The following is a 17,638-nucleotide window of genomic DNA, read 5'->3' on the forward strand; positions in this document are numbered from 1 at the left end:
ACATTCCCAGCCCTTCTGTGAGACTCTTGTCTCTCCAGTTAATATCACCAGAAAATGGTAGATCACTAACCTTGAGCAGAAAAGCTCAGGAACAGCTCCCAGGCCCTGAGTTCAAGCCCCACAATGGAAAAAAAAAATTGAGAAATACTTAGTCAGGCACCGGTGGCTGTAATCTTAGGTACTCAGTATCATGGTTCAAAGCTGTAGGGAAAGAAACTCCTTGAGATTCTTTTTTTTTTGCTAGTCCTGGGGCTTGGACTCAGGGCCTGAGTACTGTCCCTGGCTTCTTTTTGCTCAAGGTCAAGGCCAGCACTCTGCCACTTGAGCCACAGCGCCACTTCTGGCCATTTTCTGTATATGTGGTGCTGGGGAATTGAACCCAGGGCTTCATGTATGCGACGCAAGCACTCTTGCCACTAGGCCATATCCGCAGCCCCGAGACTCTTATTTTTAACAGAAAATTGGGAGTGGAGCCACAGCTCATGTGGTAGCCTTGAGCAAAGAAGCTCAGGGACAGTGTCCAGGTCCTGAGTTCAAGCCCCAGGACAAGCTCTCCCTACAAAAAGAATTGAGAGACTCTTCTCCCCTCATCAATCCATTGTGACACATTTTCTCCTGTCTACCATTTACACTAAAATTAGAGAAAGATGCTGAGTTTGGAGTCCAGGTAATTAGTTGGTAGCTAATGAAGACCATTTGTTCCCTATTGTTTTCTCTTTTTTTTTTTTCTTGTTTATTGTCAGTGATGTACACAGAGGTTACAGTTTCATATGTTAGGCATTGGATACATTTTTTATACTGTTTGTTACTTCCTCCTTCATTCCCCTTTCCCCCCTATTGTTTTCTTAGAACTGTAGCCTATGTTTAGGAATATCTGCCCACTCGAGATGCATTCATTTAAGAATATAAGCTGGCATGTAGTGCATTCAGTTGTATACCTTTGTCACAAATGTTGGGTTTTGTCTGTTTGTTGGGCCCAGGAGTAAACAAAAGTGAGCTTTCTGGGTCTCTATTGCAAACAGCCTTTCACATCCATTTATAAATAACCTGAATCCAGGATGGTGGGCTCCAGACTTCATAGAAATATGTTCACACTAGTCTCCATCTCCATCGAAATGGCAATTTATAGTCTTCTTGGTTTGTCCCCTCCATCTGCAGCAGCCCCCAATCCTCACCCTGTGGTGGGGTTGCCTTTCCTGTTCTCTAAACTGGAATTTGGAAGACATTAAAGAAACCTGCAGACTGGGTGCTGGTGACTCATGCTGTAATCCTAGAGGCTGAGAGCTGAGTATCTTGGTTCCAAACCAGCCCAGATAGTCCCACAGGCTCTCCACTAAACTTCCAAAAAAAAAAAGAAGTGAAACTGTGGCTTAAAGTGGTAGAGTGTCAGCCTTGAGCAAAAAAGCACTGAGACAGTGCCCAGGCCCTGCGTTCAAGCCCCAGAACTAGCACAAGAAAAAAAAAAAGAAACAAAAACATAACACTGAAAAACGTATATATATCACAAGTCTCTGACCTTGAGCTGATCAGATTTTTGCCAGTGCCAATCAAGAGGTCAGATCCTTAGTGAAAATCTGCCACTTTGTTGGCACTTGGCTCATTCTTGGGACTTGAAGTATCTTGCCCATGATCACATAGTGATAAGGAACCAAGACTTGATGTTGGCCTTGACTCCCGGCAGTGCTCCAGCCGCACAGACTGCTTCCTGAAACTACATGAAATTAGCCAACATGGCCGTGCTGCTGAGCCTCCTATAATTACTTCAGTCTACTTTTTCTCTGCTTGTACCTAGGAGAAGAACTGTAGTCACGAAGTAACAGTGGTCCTGTTTTCTCGAACTTTCTATGATGCAAAATCAATTGGTGAGTAACTTTTTTTCTTACAATTAATATTACTGTTTTTTTTTCCTACCCCCCCCTTTTTTTTGGCTGTACTGGGGTATAAACTCAGTTTCTTATACTTACTAGGTGAGCACTCTACCACTTGAGCCATACCTCAGCCACGTATTATTTTTCAAGATACAGGGTCTTGCTGTTGTTGCTCAGCCTGGCCCCAAACCCTAAACTACTGGGCTTAAAAATTTTTCTTGCCTTAGCCTCCTGAGTAGCTTGGATAGTACGTGCATGCTGCCGTATCCAGCTTCCTACAGTTTTGTTCTTTCTTGTGCTTTTCTTTTCTTCCTGTCTCTCTCTTGTCTCTCTCTCTTTTTCTCCCTCCCTCCCTCCCTCCCTCCCTCCCTCCCTCCCTTCCTCCCTCCTTTCCTCCCTCCTTGTGCCAGTACTGGTTTTTTTTTTCCCTTAAGATTTGAGGTAAATTATTTTATTTAGCATTATTTGGGCAATAGATGGTTGACACATTAGGTCACTTGGAAACTTGATTATTTGAGATTTATTTAAGCAAATAGCCAAATGATCTTTGTAGAGTATAGGTAATGAACCATGTTCAGTTAGACCAATTCAATTTGGATATAAAAATATTTCCTATGGTTTTAGTGAATAAAAGATTTGATTTATTCTTTTGGGTAGCTTAGCTTTAAGAACTTAGATATCCATGTAAGGTTTTTTTTACAGTCTTATGAAAATGTAGTGTTAAATTTAACTCAAGAAAATATGATACAATTTAAAGTCTGTCTTTTAGCTGTGCTTTTGGTCAAAGCAGGAATTACAGAAGTATTTAGAAATCTAAACTCTAACCAGATAATATAATCAGTACTGGGGTTTCAACTCTAGGCTTCTTGTTCTTGCCTATCTTTTTCACTACTGGTTGGTGCTCTACCATTTGAGTCACATCCATCTCCTCTCTGGCTTCCTGCTGGTTAACTGGAGTTAAAAACTCTTGGATTTGTCTGTCTTCAAACCTTGATTCTCAGAAGCTGAGTATGAGCCACAGTTGCCTAGCTTCACTTTTTGTTGCTGACATCAGTTAGTTATATGATAGATTTTTATTTTGGCATGTTCATGATCTGCTTCCCCCCTCCCCCATCACTGTTTATTATCCCTTCCCCTCTTATCAAACCAATCTCAAAATGCATCATTATTCCATTTTCACCCATCCCCATAAGGTTTAGTGACCATATTCACTCTCTCCACTCTTACTTGTACCCATATCCTGAGCATGATCTGTTTACATTCCTGTCATTCATTCTTTTTAAGGGTGTACTAGCTATTCAAAGAGGTTTCACCATGGTATTTTACACATACACATATAGAACTTTAGTCAGATTGATACCCTTGCTTACTCTCTCTGTCCCCATCCCCACCCACTACCCACTATTATTCAGCAGCTTTCAGTGAGTTGAGCTCAGCTATCTTCATATTCAGGTGGAGTTGAGCTCAGCTATCTTTATATTCAGAGGCAATATATTGCTTGTGCCCTGACGTTTTTCCTTTCTCCATCACCTCAAATAGTCCCATAGTTTCACACACACACACACACACACACACACACACACACACACACACGATCTTCTTATAGTTATTTTGGTTGAATATCTCCCTCCATCTACAGCCATTCTTTTTTCATCTTCTTTTCCTTTGCACGGTTCATCTTTCCCATCATTGATGTAGGGAATAGGTAAGTAGAAAATAGCACAATATGTAGTGCATGTAAGAAGTTTGTAGAGCTGGGCACTGGTGGCTCACACCTGTAATCCTAGATATTCAGGAGGCTGAGATCTGAGGGCATTAGTTCAAAGCCAGGGAGGAAAGTCTGTGAGACCATTATGTCCAATTACCACCAGAAAATTCAAAGTGATATAGAGCCCTAGCCTTGAGCAAAAGAACCCAGGGACAGTGCCCAGGCCCTGAGTTCAAGCCACATGACCAACAAATAAAGGAGATTGTGAGCTTTGATTCATCCTACAACCAAATATATGTGTGTGTGTGTTTGCACGCACGTGCATGTGCGTATGTGTGTATGTATGCATCTTTGTGTTGTTTTACAACATTTCAACCTAGAAGAGGAAAGTAACAATACTATGAATTTGTCTTATCAGTCTGATTTACACAATTTATTTTCTCTATTTCAGATGAATTTCCTGAAATAAACCGAGCCTCAATTCAACAGGATCATAAAGGGCGATTCTATGAAGACTTCTACAAGTATGTCTGCATTCTTTGCTGTTATTGACTTCTTTATTTGTTGTTTGTTTTCTTTTGTTTTGTCTGTTATGGGGCTTGAACTCAGGGCCTAGGTACTGTCCCTGAGCTCTTTTGCCCAAGACTAACACTCTATTAATTGGAGCCATGGCACCACTTTGGGTTTTCTGGTGGTTAACTGGAGATCAGTCTCACTGATTTTCTTGCTTCAAACTGAGATCCTCAGATCTTAGCCGCCTTCTTCTTCTTTTTTTTTTTTTTTGCCAGTCTTGGGGCGTGGACTCAGGCCCTGAGCACTGTCCCTGGCTTCTTTTTGCTCAAGGCTAACACTATGCCACTTGAGCCACAGTGCCACTTCTGGCTTTTTCTATATATGTGGTGCTGAGGCATCGAACCTAGGGCTTCATGTATATGAGGCAAGCACTCTTGCCACTAGGCCATATTCCCAGCCCAGATCTTAGCCTTCTGAGTAGTTAGGATTATAAGCGTAAGCCACAACTGCCTAGCTTGTTGTTTATTTTCTTTCTTTTTGTCTGTCCTTGGGCTTGAACTTAGGGCCTGGGAGCTGTCCCTGAGGCTTTTTGTACTCAAGCCTAGTACACTGCACTTGAGCTACAATGCCATTCCTGGCTTTTCTGAGTAGTTTATTGGAGATAAGAGTCTCATAGACAGGTTTCTACTTGTGATCCTCAGATCCTAGCCACCTGAGTAGCTAGGATTACAGGTGTGAGCCACCAGCACACAGCTTGCTTATTTTCTAACCTAATAAAAGCATTATTCTAAGAGTGTGTGTCTCCTATAATCCTAGCTACTCAGGATGTTGAGATCTGAGGATCACACTTTGAAGTCCATGATTCTTATCTCCAATTAACCAGCACAAACTCAGAAGCAGAGGAACATCTGTAGTGGTAGAGTGCCAGCCTTGAGTGAAGAGCTAAGAGAGAGAATACCCTTGTCCCGAGTTCAAGCCCTGGTACTAGCACACACACAAAAAACAAAAATACAACACTCCAAAACCAAAATAAGACAATATTTATTTTTAGAGTAATTTTAGATTTACAGAGAAGTTGGCCATGGTGTAGAAAAGAGACTTCCAGTATTCCCTACACTTACTTTATTCTAGTGTTAACATTTCATAGCCAAGTTACATTTCCCAAAACTAGAAGATTAACATTCAGATAATACTATTAACTAAGTTCACACTTTTCTAGATCTTACTAGTTTTTTTTTTTCTCATGTACTTTTTGTATTCTCAGATCTGTTCCAGGAGACCACATTGTATATAGACCTTGTAAATTTTTTATTGTAAAAAATTTCAACATTCAGAAGAATGAATAAATAATACAATGATTCAGCATACCCAATGCCTGTATTTAGCAGCTATTTTAATATATTTGCCTCATCTGCTTTTTGACTAAGTTTTATTTTAGAATTTTTTTTTTTTTTTTTTGCCAGTCCTGGGGCTTGGACTCAGGGCCTGAGCACTGTTCCTGGCTTCTTTTTGCTCAAGGCTAGCACTCTGCCACTTGAGCCACAGCGCCACTTCTGGCTGTTTTCTGTATATGTGGTGCTGGGGAATTGAACCCAGGGCTTCATGTATATGAGGTAAGCACTCTTACCACTAGGCCATATTCCCAACCCTATTTTAGAAATTTTAACGTGTTTTTCCTATGAAAAAACAAAAAAAGGGCATTTTTGTATAGAACCACATATCATTTAACAAAATTAATAATGATTCTGTTGTATCATCCAATCTGGTGGTGGTCGCATTTCCCTAATTGTCTCCCAACATGTTTTTTTTTTGTGACCCAACGCCTTGCACATGTTGGACAACCACTCTAGTATCGATTTATTTCCCCTCCCCACCCCATAACTACTCTCATTTGTCTACTATTTAATTTAAAAATTTAAGTTTTTTTCTTCCTCTCATCCTGTAATCATCGACTTGTTGAAAAATTTGGGCCAATAATTCTTTGGAACTGTGCTTCTAAACTTTATTGTCTGTATTAACTACCCCCCTGCTGAACTTATTAAAATGCTTTTTTATGTGTGCTGGTAATGGGACTTGAACTCAGGACCTTGTGGTCTTGTTTAGCTTTCTTGCTTAATGCTGGGTTCTACCATTTAAGCCACTTCCAGCTTTTTACTGGTTAACTGGAAGTGAGAGTCTTATGGACTTTCCTGCTTGGGCTAGCCTCAAACTATGATCCTCAGCACGAGAGCCCAATAGCTATGCCCTTATGAACACATAAGATGATGCTAAGTGAAATAAACTTCACTTTATGGAAACGAGTGTTATATCACTGTTGTAATTACTTTCAATATGCCATGTGAAATGTAGCTTTTTTTTGTTGATGGTCCTCTTGTATTCCCTTCCTGTGGTTGTGCCCCTGCTATCGCTGTATCTCATCTGAATACCCTGTATACTGTATATACTGGTATTAGAACTAGGGAAGGGAAAGGGAATATCAAAATCGAGAGACAAAGGATTAAAAGACAAATGACTGCAAAAGCAATATTTACAAAACCATTTAGTGTAAACCAACTGAACAAGTCATGGGAGGAGAGGGAAAGGGGGAGGGGGAGAAATGAAGGAGGTAACAAATTGTACAAGAAATGTACCCACTGCCTTATGTATGAAACTGTAATCCCTCTACACATCATTTTGACAATAAATAAGTAATTATTCAGAAAAAATTCCTTTGGACAGAAGCCTTTGTAGAAAAGCAAATATGAAATAACAGTTATTAAATAAAGTATTCAAAAAAGAAAAAAAAACTATGATCCTCAGATCTCAGCCTCTTATAGATGCCATTGGCACCCTGCTTACCTTGAAATTTTGTAAGGGACCTGTTATGTGTATAAGAGATGCTCAATATCTGTTTTCTGGTAATAACTCCTTTCAGAGTGGTGGTACAGAATGAGAGAAGGGAAGAATGGACTTCACTCCTCGTGACCATTAAAAAGCTCTTCATCCAGTATCCAGTGTTGGTGCGACTGGAACAGGCAGGTACTGCATCTGGGTAATAGAAGGTGCAGTAGGGGAAGAAGGTACAGGATGAAGGCTGGAGTCAGAGGAGAGATTCATGTTCATTTCTCTATTGTTGTTATGTGTACTTTCTGCTTCAGGCCAGGTTTCTATAGCTAGTGGAGCCAACTGTTCACAAAGTATGCAATAAGTTCAACAGTGTTCCTAACAAAAGTGAAGAGGAGCCAGGTGGCGGTGGCTCATGTCTGGAATCCTAGCTACTCAGGAGTCTGAGATCTGAGGATTGTGGTTCAAAGCCAGCCCAAGCAGGAAAGTCCATGAGACTTTTTATAATTAAACACAAAAAGTCTAGAAGTGGAGCTGTGTTTCAAGTAGTAGAGCACTAGCCTTGAGCACAAACACTCAGGGACAGCACCCCGGCTCTGAGTTCCAGCCCCAGGAATAGCACAAAACAAAACATAAAGTGAAGGGGATCCTATAGAGCCAGATGCTTTCCCTTTAGTTTTTTTTTTTTTTTTTGCCAGTCCTGGGCCTTGGACTCAGGGCCTGAGCACTGTCCCTGGCTTCTTTTTGCTCAAGGCTAGTACTCTGCCACTTGAGCCACAGTGCCACTTCTGGCCGTTTTCTATATATGTGGTGCTGGGGAATCGAACCCTGGGCTTCATGTATAGGAGGCAAGCACTCTTGCCACTAGGCCATATTCCCAGCCCCTCCCTTTAGTTTTTAACAGTTCATCTTCCATGAAATGCTTTTCCTTTTCTTGTATCTTTTGCTTCAGAGGGCTTTCCTCAAGGAGAAAATTCTACCTCAGCCCAAGGAAACTACCTGGAGGCCATCAACCTTTCCTTTAATGGTGAGTGAAATAATGTGACTAGCATCACAAGGTTTTTCACATGGCTCAGGACTTCCTATTACTAATGTCCAAAGACTGAGATCTAGGTGATGCTGCCCCCTCTCTCTTACCCTTATTCAAGGCAATAACCTCTGTTTGGATGGTGTTAATGACTGACAGTTAGCTCACAGTTCTTCTGTTGGGAAATTAATTTGACTTTTTCTTCTTCTTGTTTTTATTTTGTTTTGCCAATGTTGGGTTTTGAACTCAGGATCTTCCACTTGCTAAACAGGCACTCTACCACTGACCCATAGCTCCAGCCCTGGATATTTTGAGATAGAATCTTATTTTTTCTTTTTTACCTGGGTCCATACTTGGACCACAGTCCACCTATTTTAGGCTTCCCATTGTGGCTACTATGCCCACTTACACACAGCTTTTGGTTGAGGAGTCTTGTGTGTATACCTAGGCTGGCCTTGAATATTACATTCCTTCTGATTTCAGCCTCTCAAATAGCTAGGATTACAAATGTGAGAGCCCCCTTGTGCCCAACAGAAAAAAAAATCTACTTTTTAAAAAAGTTACAAGTCTCTAGAATTCTAGTGTAGAAAGATATATTAAATAGTCTCCCATCCCTATCTCATTAGTCCTTTCCTAAGAAAGTCAATTATTATTGAATGATTTTTGTTTGTATGTGCCAGTCCTGAAGCTTGAACCTAGGGCCTTAGTGATGTCCCTTACCTTTTGGGTCAAGTCTAGTGCTCTACCACTTTAACTACAGCTCCACTGCTTCCTCCTTCCTTCCTTCCTTCCTTCCTTCCTTCCTTCCTTGCTTGCTTTCTTCCTTCTTTCCTTCCTTCCTTTCTTTGTAGTTTATTGGAGTTAAATGTCTCAGACTTTCCTGCCTGGGCTGGTTTTAAACCTCAATTCTCAAGTCTCAGCCTCCTGAGTGGCTAGGATTATAGGCGGAGCCAATTATGAACAATGTGGTATAATGTCTTTCTAAGATTTGTCTGCATCTAGGTGTTATCTGACCTACTATTATTTACCACAACAGAATTTACTGAGTTAGTTAAGGGCATGGTAGCTAGGAAGGCTTAAATGCCTTGTTGGAGAAGGTGGACATCGGAGCCACACTCAGCACCCAGCAATCCTACCTCTGTTCAGAATTTCACTTCCCAGTGGAAAGAATCTGATAGGCAGTGACACTGTGCTTTTACTTCACTGTGTATATCACCTTCCCATGTGTCTCTGTGTCTAGGTGCGGGGGGAGTATTAGAGCATGATGTAATTTATTACTGAATCTTTTGTCATATTTTAATATCATGGACTTTTTATGGTATGAGTTAGAGAGGCCAGAAATAACAGTAACTCCTCAAAATTCATTAAATTTTCCTAACTTCCTGGTCAGTGCTCTGAAATTATCTTAGGTTAACATTTGACTCTTAGAACTTTCACCACAGATTCATTGACAAATGAATTAAATTTGACCATTTAAGTCATACAAAATTGGCTGGGGATATGGCCTAGTGGCCAGAGTGCTTGCCTCCCATACATGAAGCCCTAGGTTCGATTCCCCAACACCACATATACAGAAAATGGCCAGAAGTGGCGCTGTGGCTCAAGTGGCAGAGTGCTAGCCTTGAGCAAAAAGAAGCCAGGGACAGTGCTCAGGCCCTGAGTCCAAGGCCCAGGACTGGCCAAAAAAAAAAAAAAAAGTCATACAAAATTAGCATCCATGAGGGGACACAGATGTTAGCATCAGTGAGGAAGATTGACAGTGATGAGAGTAGCTTAGTCCTGTGTTCAAGGAGTTGTTAATACAGACGAGGAAAGACAAATGTGCATGTGTCTAGCTGGAATTCAGGCCAGAGTGTTATGATAAATATGCTTAAAATGTCCTGAGAAGTACAGAGATGCTTGCCAGTCACTGGTTTCCAAAAAGCTATGATCTCATCATTGGGGATTTTTGTTTTGTTTCAAGTGTTTGACAAGCATTACATCAACCGTAACTTCGACCGAACTGGGCAGATGTCTGTGGTGATCACACCAGGAGTGGGTGTTTTTGAAGTGGACCGCTTACTCATGATCTTGACCAAGCAGCGGATGATAGATAATGGTAATACTCTTTGGTTTGTGCTCAGTGTATCATGAGGTCTGGGGCGTCAAGACAAAGAATCAGGTGACAAAAAGCTTCATGCTTGAATCAGTTTGAGAAATGTTGGGTCATCCATGGTTCCATATGATTTTTGTTTTTCTGGGCCCAGGCCTTGAACTCAGTGCCTAAGCACTGTCTTTTAGCTCTTTCACTCAAGGCTGGTACTCTACCACTTGAACCATACCTTTACTTTCTGCTTTTTTGGAAGCTAATTGGAGAAAAAAAATCTCACAGACTTTTCCTGCACAGGCTAGGTTGGAACTCTGATCGTCAGATCTCAGCCTCCTGAGTAGCTAGGATTACAAGTGTGAGTAACCAGTTCCTGGTTTTGTTTTACTTCTTTATTTTTGCTGAGATTACAAGGTTCCTTTTACTTCTTTGCCCTTGAAATTTACATAGTAAAGGTGTGGTTGGCTTTGCTCACAAATCATGACTTTCAGAGCACTCAATAATTATCAATCACTGAATAGTACCAAGTATGAGAAGAAGCAGACAAAATACATCTACTTCTTTGCTGCATAGGTATCACTGATGAGATTTTGAATTGTAAGATGGTGAGTTTGCCTCTGCAGCTATTGCCAACATCATTAATAGAGTGGATCACTTGTCTATGCTGCTCCTCCCAACTCTGTTTTTTCTTTCTTAGGAATTGGTGTAGACTTGGTTTGTATGGGAGAACAACCATTACATGCTGTCCCATTGTTCAAGGTAATTAGTTTTGGATTCCCTATTTGGAGAATAGTGAAGAATAGAGAGCTTGGAGCAGTTCCCCATCCTGCTTGATTTTTAGCTTACCTGTGCCCTGGCCTTTTCCCTTGCAGCTACACAATCGGAGTGTTCCTCGGGATACTCGCCTTGGCGATGACTATAATATTCCTCACTGGATAAACCACAGGTAAGTGCAATCTTTTATTTATTTATTTATTTTGAGATGCCAGTATTGGGGCTTGAACTCATGCATGGGTACCATTCCTGAGCTTTTTTGCTTCAGCCCTAGAACTTCATCACTTGAGCCACATCTCCGCTTCTGGCTTTTGTGGTAATTAATTGGAGATAAGAGTCAAGGATTTTCCTGCCCAGGTTGGCTTTGAACCCGAGGTCCTCAGATCTCAGCCTCCTGAGTAGCAAGGATTACAGGTGCTCAATTCACTTTTATGTAATCATACCTTACTTTCTTTTTTCTTTAAGTCCTCATGCTAGCTTGATGAAGGACTGACATTTGCAGCCTCTTCTCCCATCACTGTTTTTCTCTCATTGTGCATGGCAAACACCCATACCCAGTCCTCACTTCTGACCTTTCTGTTTCTACTAAGGGGTCTTCTCTACCTGTCCTTCCTCTGAAAATGCCTATGTATCCTCCAAAGCCCAACTCCAATATCTCTCCTCTGTTACTCCTTCCTGATGGCCAGTAGCTGCTTTCTTTTCAGTATGTTCAGTACATTCTACCCTTTTCCCATGTTTGTTATGGGCCAGAACTCAAGAGGGGAAGACAGCTTGGCTTATGCCTCAAGCCTAACAGAACCTTCAATTTTGGCTTTTATTTAGTTGCAGATATTTCCTGGTTTTAGCCTTATAGTATATATCCATTATCATTGTTTTTTTTCTTTTTTTTGTTTTTTTTTTTGCCAGTCCTGGGCCTTGGACTCAGGGCCTGAGCACTGTCCCTGGCTTCTTTTTGCTCAAGGCTAGCACTCTGCCACTTGAGCCACAGCGCCACTTCTGGCCATTTTTATATATGTGGTGCTGGGGAGTTGAACCCAGGGCTTCATGTATACGAGGCAAGCACTCTTGCCACTAGGCCATATTCCCAGCCCCTATCCATTATCATTGTTACAGCCTATCTTGCCTTGCCATCAGTGTAGAAGTTGCTCTAAATCACCTATAATGATTCCACAGGTAAAGAACAAGAAAAAGAGCAGAGATTAGTTGTTTGGTCAACCCTCTTTTCTAGGAGGCAGTGAAATGTTGTCTGGCTAGTTACCCATATTTTTCCTGTAAAATCATGAATTAAAAAATATGTTTTACTAGGGCTGGGAATATGGCCTAGTGGCAAGAGTGCTTGCCTCGTATACATGAAGCCTCTGGGTTCAATTCCCCAGCACCACATATATAGAAAGTGGCCAGAAGTGGCGCTGTGGCTCAAGTGGTAGAGTGCTAGCCTTGAGCAAAAAGAAGCTAGGGACAGTGCTCAGGCCCTGAGTTCAAGGCCCAGGACTGGCAAAAAAACCAAAAAAATCAAAAACAAAAAAAAAATGTTTTATTGGTTGACTGGCAATGTTGAGTTTTGAATTCAAGGCCCTGAGCTTGTTAGGCAGGCACTCAGCCAATGGAGCAATACCTCTAGTCCTTTTTGCACTGGCTATTTTGCAGGTAAGGTTTCAGCTTTATACTCAGGTTTGCCTGGGCCTGCTTCTGCTTTCCTGTATTGCTGCGGATGATAGGTGCATGCCACTTTGCCCAGCCAATGTGCTTCCTTCAGGGTAACAAGACATGCACCAGCTCCAGCCACTGTTTGAGATGGAGTCTTGTTTTTTTGTTTTTTTGTTTTTTTTCTGGCCAGTCCTGGGCCGTGAACTCAGGGCCTGAGCACTGTCCCTGGCTTCTTTTTGCTCAAGGCTAGCACTCTGCCACTTGAGCCACAGCGCCACTTCTGGCCATTTTTATATATGTGGTGCTGGGGAGTTGAACCCAGGGCTTCATGTATACGAGGCAAGCACTCTTGCCACTAGGCCATATTCCCAGCCCCTTGTTTTTGTTTTTTTTTTTGGCCAGTCCTGGGGCTTGGACTCAGAGCCTGAGCACTGTCCCTGGCTTCTTTTTTTTACTCAAGCCTAGCACTCTGCCACTTGAGCCACAGCGCCATTTCTGGCCATTTTCTGTATATGTGGTGCTGGGGAATTGAACCCAGGGCTTTATGTATACGAGGCAAGCACTCTTGCCACTAGTCCATATCCCCAGCCCTGGGATGGAGTCTTGTGAACTCTTATGCTTGGGCTGGTTTTGAACTTCCCAATTTCCAACTCCCAAGTAGCTAGGATTACAGGCTTGAGCTACTGTGCCCAGGCTGGTCTCAAGCTGGTAATTCTCCTGCTTCAGGCTCTCAGTGATAAGTTGTTATGCCAAGTCGCGAAACGACCACCAAGAAGGCCACCTAGACTCAGACATTTTGAAATGCAAAAGCAAGGCAAGACTTTATTAAAGCGGGGCCACGGCCCGGGCCTTGTCCTACCCACTGACACAGCGGAGGTTAGGAGCCAGCCCCTTGTCCTACCCACTGACACAGCGGAGGTTAGGAGCCAGCCCCGAGCTGCGATTACACAGAGCTTATAAAGGCCAAAAAACAAAGTTACAGCAATCAGGTGTTCAAGCAAGCAAGATTACGGGTACAAATCTGATTGGCTCAGGGTTCGAGGCATTCTAGGGGCGGTTAGAGTTAAGCATTCCCGGGCGGTTAGAGTTCTTGACTGGCTGGGCCCTAATAAGCTTGCCCTGGGTTTGCTCAGACAACAAAACGGGGGCTGCCTGAAAATGGGGTTTACTTTTAACTCTTCATTCCCCCCTTCAAAGTGAGATTACAGTTTTGTTTCACCATACCTGGCTTAAACTCAAACTTTTAATGCTTGCTTGCCATGATGAAGGGACTTTCAAAAAAGTGACTATTTCATAACAAGATGCCTCATAATCTTTGTTTTTGTTTTTGTTTTGCCAGTCCTGGGGCTTGGACTTAGGGCCTGAGCACTGTCCCTGGCTTCTTTTTGCTCAAGGCTAGCACTCTGCCTCTTGAGCCACAGTGCCACTTCTAGCCATTTTCTGTATATGTGGTGCTGGGGAGTTGAACCCAGAGCTTCATGTATACGAGGCAAGCGCTCTTGCCACTAGGCCATATCCCCAGCCCGCCTCATAATCTTTATCATGTGTTTATGTTACTGTTATTATAGAAGCTTGGTTCATGTAAAACAGGGATATATGTCTCATTAGCATACATTAGTTGTACAAGAGAGGTTTCATTGTGATATTTCCACACATGTACACAGTGTGCTCCATTGATCTCACCCCCCCACTCATCCTGACCCTACTCTCCCTTCTTAAAATGATTTCAACAGCTTTCACTGTCCTATATTTATATATGCCAATGAACTACTTCAACCATAAAATAGGATTAAAAAAAACTCATTTCTTTTATTCACTAATTTCAGAAATCAGTGTAACCTTTTCTTCTGTCAGGTTATTTTTGGATTTGTGGCTTTTTAATAAACACTCAGACTCATATATTAATAAAATAGCTACTGCTGTGATGCTGTGGCTCATAGTGTTAGAGTGCTAGCCTTGAGCACAAAGAGGCTCAAGGAGAGCATCAAGGCCCCAAGTTCAAGCCCCACAACCGACAATGGAATAAAAAAAGAATAGCTAAAATAGCTACTGTGTAGTTCTACGTTGTTATTCCATGGCTTTGAGTTAAATAATTTATAATAAGGTTAAAAAGAATTATAAAGACCAAAAAAAATACAGAAGAGGAACTGTGGCTCAGTGGTAGAGTGCTAGCTTTGAGCAAGAGCTCAGGGACAGTGCCAAGGCCCCGAGTTCAAGCTCCATGATTGACCAAAAAACAAAACAAAAATATGTAGATGTCAGTTTTGCAATTTTTCAGAAATTCACATTTCAGTAATTTGGAGATTTCTTGAATTAGCAATATTTTTCTTTGCTTTGTTTTTCTTTCTTTTTTCATGTCATTACTGGGGCCACTTTCTGTTGCTTAGCTTTTTTGCTTAGGGCTGGTGCTTTACAACTTGAGCCACACTTGTACTTCCAGCTTTTTGCTGGTTAATTGGTAATAAGGGTTTTGTGATTTGTCTGCCAAGGCTGGCTTCTAACTGAGATCTTCAAATCTCAGCTTCCTGAATAGCTAGGATTACAGATGTGAGCCACCAGCACTTGACTCTGTCAATAGATTTAATTCCTGTACAATCAAGAGATCTAGTGAACAATTTATGTTTTGTAGGAGTTGTAAGGAAAATTAGATTTGGAAGGCAGGTGAAACCCTGAAACAAAGCCAAGCAAAGGAGGGCAGATCTTACCTGGGCTTGTAACTGATCTACTTTGTTTGTTTCTACAGTTTCTACACATCAAAAAGCCAGCTCTTTTGTAACAGCTTCACTCCACGAATAAAACTGGCAGGAAAGAAGGTAAGTTTCACCAACTCACAGAACTTCAGGAGGACTGTCAGAAATGGATATGCAGATCTCTCATTTCCCTACAGGTTGAATAGTGTTTAAAAATTTTGTCTTGGAACTTTATAGCTTTGTATGTTAGGGTTTCAATTTCTCAGTGGTAGAGCAATTGCTAGCATGCGTGAGGCCCTGGATTCAATCTCTTCAGTGCTATAAAATCAAAACAAAATAGTCAGGCACTGGTGACTCATGCCTCTAATCCTAGCTACTCAGGAAGATGAGATCTGAGGATGGAGGTTCAAAGCCAGCCTGGGCAGGAAAGTTGATCTGGCTCCTGTCTCCCAATTAACCACTGGAAGTGGAGCTGGGGCCCATGTGATAGAGCACTAGCCTTGAGCATTTATAAAAACTCAGAGACAGGGCTGGGAATGTGGCTTAGTGGTAGAGTTCTTGCCTAACATGCATGCATTCTTGGGTTTGATTCCTCAGTACCACATAAACAGAAAAAAACCAATAGTGGTGCTGTGATTCAAGCAGTAGAGTACTGTCCTTGAGGAAAAGAAGCTTAGGGACAGTGCCCAGGCCCTGAGTTCAACCCCAGGATTGGCAAAACAACAACAACAAAAACTCAGGGATAGCACTCAGTCCCTAAGTCCAAGCCCCAGAATCCCCCCCCCCCAAATTATTTATTTGGCATTGAAGTTGAGCTCAAGACCTTGCATATGCGCACTTGAATTACACCCCAGCCATTATGCTTTAGTTATTTTTCTGGTAGTGATTCATATTTTTGCCTGGGACTAATCTTGGACTGTAATTCTCCTATCTGTGCTTTTCCAGTAGCCCGAATAGATTAGGCTTACCACCTTGTCTATTTGTTGAGATAAAGTCTTTCTAACTTTTTGTCCAAGCTGGCCTCAAACCACAATCTTCCTGGTTTTAGCTTCTCAGATAGCTGGGATTATGAACATGTGCTACCAGTTCCATGAAATGGCCTCTGCCAGGAGTTACCAAATACACACTGTATACTGTGTTCCGTTCTCTTGTAGCAGAGAAGAGAGTGATTAAATATCTATTTAATTTTTTAGCCTGCCTCTGAGAAAGCAAAAAATGGCCGTGATACATGTGAGTATTCTTTTGAGATTTCTTTGATCACTACTAGAGTCAGCTTACACAAAACAAAATTATGTAAAGTCATTTGAAAAGGATGGCAGAAACATGGCTTCCTCCTTGTCACCTGTGGCTGACAGAAACGTGGCTTCCTCCATGTCACCATGGAAGGTTCCAAATTCACCTTGTAGATTTTTTTTCTTAACTATGTATTTTTATCTTGTCAACTGCATTGTAGATGATGATAAAACTTGTGGTTTTTCTTTCCCATAGGCCAATTGTAGGGATCAGGTAATGTTAAGTCACTAAGCCTGTTTAAGATAATGCTTTTCAAGAGGGATCACAGAAGAATGAAATGCTGTTAACACTTTGCCTTTACTTGCCATGCTGTTTTTAGGTCACTTTGACATTTAAGTCACTTAACTTCAACAAAATGATGAATGGGTTATGACCCTACTTTTTCCTTGGTAGGTGATTGCCTGTGCCTTGCAGATTTGATGAAGACTCTCTACGTGTATTTATTTGAAATATGTTGGGATGACAAATTGTATTCCTTGTGTATTTCAGCTCTCGGGACTCCAAAAGAATCTGATAACGCCCTTCCCATCCAAGTAGATTATGATGCCTATGATGCCCAAGTATTCAGGTTGCCTGGCCCATCCAGGGCTCAGCGCCTCGCCACCTGCAGGTTTTCTACCAGATTCGCTTGGGGATGCATGTAAAAATTCCTTAGTAAAACTTGAGGTCCAGGAGTGACCTCTGTGAGAGCAACCTTGAAAACTCTGTTTAAGTTAACATTATTCAAACAAGGAAAGGGGCTGGGAATATGGCCTAGTGGTAGAGGTACTCGCCTTGTATACATGAAGCCCTGGGTTTGATTCCTTAGTACCACATATATAGAGAAAAGCCAGAAGTGGTGCTGTGGCTCAAGTGGTAGAGTGCTAGCCTTGAGCAAAAAGAATCCAGGGACAGTGCTCAGGCCCTGAGTTCAAGCCTCAGGACTGGCAACAAAAACAAAACAAACAAACAGAAGGAAGGCCGTGTCATTATAGATCCTGTTACCAGGCTCTTTGCTGCAGCCTCTTTGTTTGCCCTGAAGTTTCATCTCCAAGTAAGAAGCTCAGACTTTTCCTAAGCCAGCAGGAACAAGCCACAAATTCCAGAATCTTCCTCTCTTTGGGTTGGCAATAATAAAAATCCCTAGGTTCAGAGTTTCTTGCAGTTTCATTATTCCCAGAAAACAAAAACTTTCCCTCCTTCAATTCTTTCAAAATTTGTTCTATTGCC

At 41.8% G+C, this 17,638-nt stretch overlaps 1 protein-coding gene across 9 annotated transcripts in view; it reads left to right on the forward strand.

The window, feature by feature from the left end:
- Depdc5 (DEP domain containing 5, GATOR1 subcomplex subunit) overlaps positions 1-17,638 on the forward strand; it is a 130,058-nt gene that overhangs the window by 24,508 nt on the left and 87,912 nt on the right. For 7 of the 9 annotated variants that reach the window (XM_048343358.1, XM_048343359.1, XM_048343364.1 and 4 more), the window contains exons 11-20: positions 1,793-1,862; positions 4,028-4,100; positions 7,004-7,107; positions 7,865-7,939; positions 9,903-10,037; positions 10,723-10,784; positions 10,898-10,971; positions 15,190-15,259; positions 16,330-16,366; positions 16,919-17,039. In XM_048343358.1, the coding sequence (XP_048199315.1) occupies positions 1,793-1,862; positions 4,028-4,100; positions 7,004-7,107; positions 7,865-7,939; positions 9,903-10,037; positions 10,723-10,784; positions 10,898-10,971; positions 15,190-15,259; positions 16,330-16,366; positions 16,919-17,039 (821 nt within the window). Of the gene's footprint in view, positions 1-1,792; positions 1,863-4,027; positions 4,101-7,003; positions 7,108-7,864; positions 7,940-9,902; positions 10,038-10,722; positions 10,785-10,897; positions 10,972-15,189; positions 15,260-16,329; positions 16,367-16,918; positions 17,070-17,638 lie in introns of all 9 variants that reach the window. The other 2 variants (XM_048343357.1, XM_048343361.1) reach the window with 1 other exon arrangement.

Source organism: Perognathus longimembris, chromosome 3 (genome assembly GCF_023159225.1).
Source record: "Perognathus longimembris pacificus isolate PPM17 chromosome 3, ASM2315922v1, whole genome shotgun sequence".
NCBI lineage: Eukaryota > Metazoa > Chordata > Mammalia > Rodentia > Heteromyidae > Perognathus > Perognathus longimembris.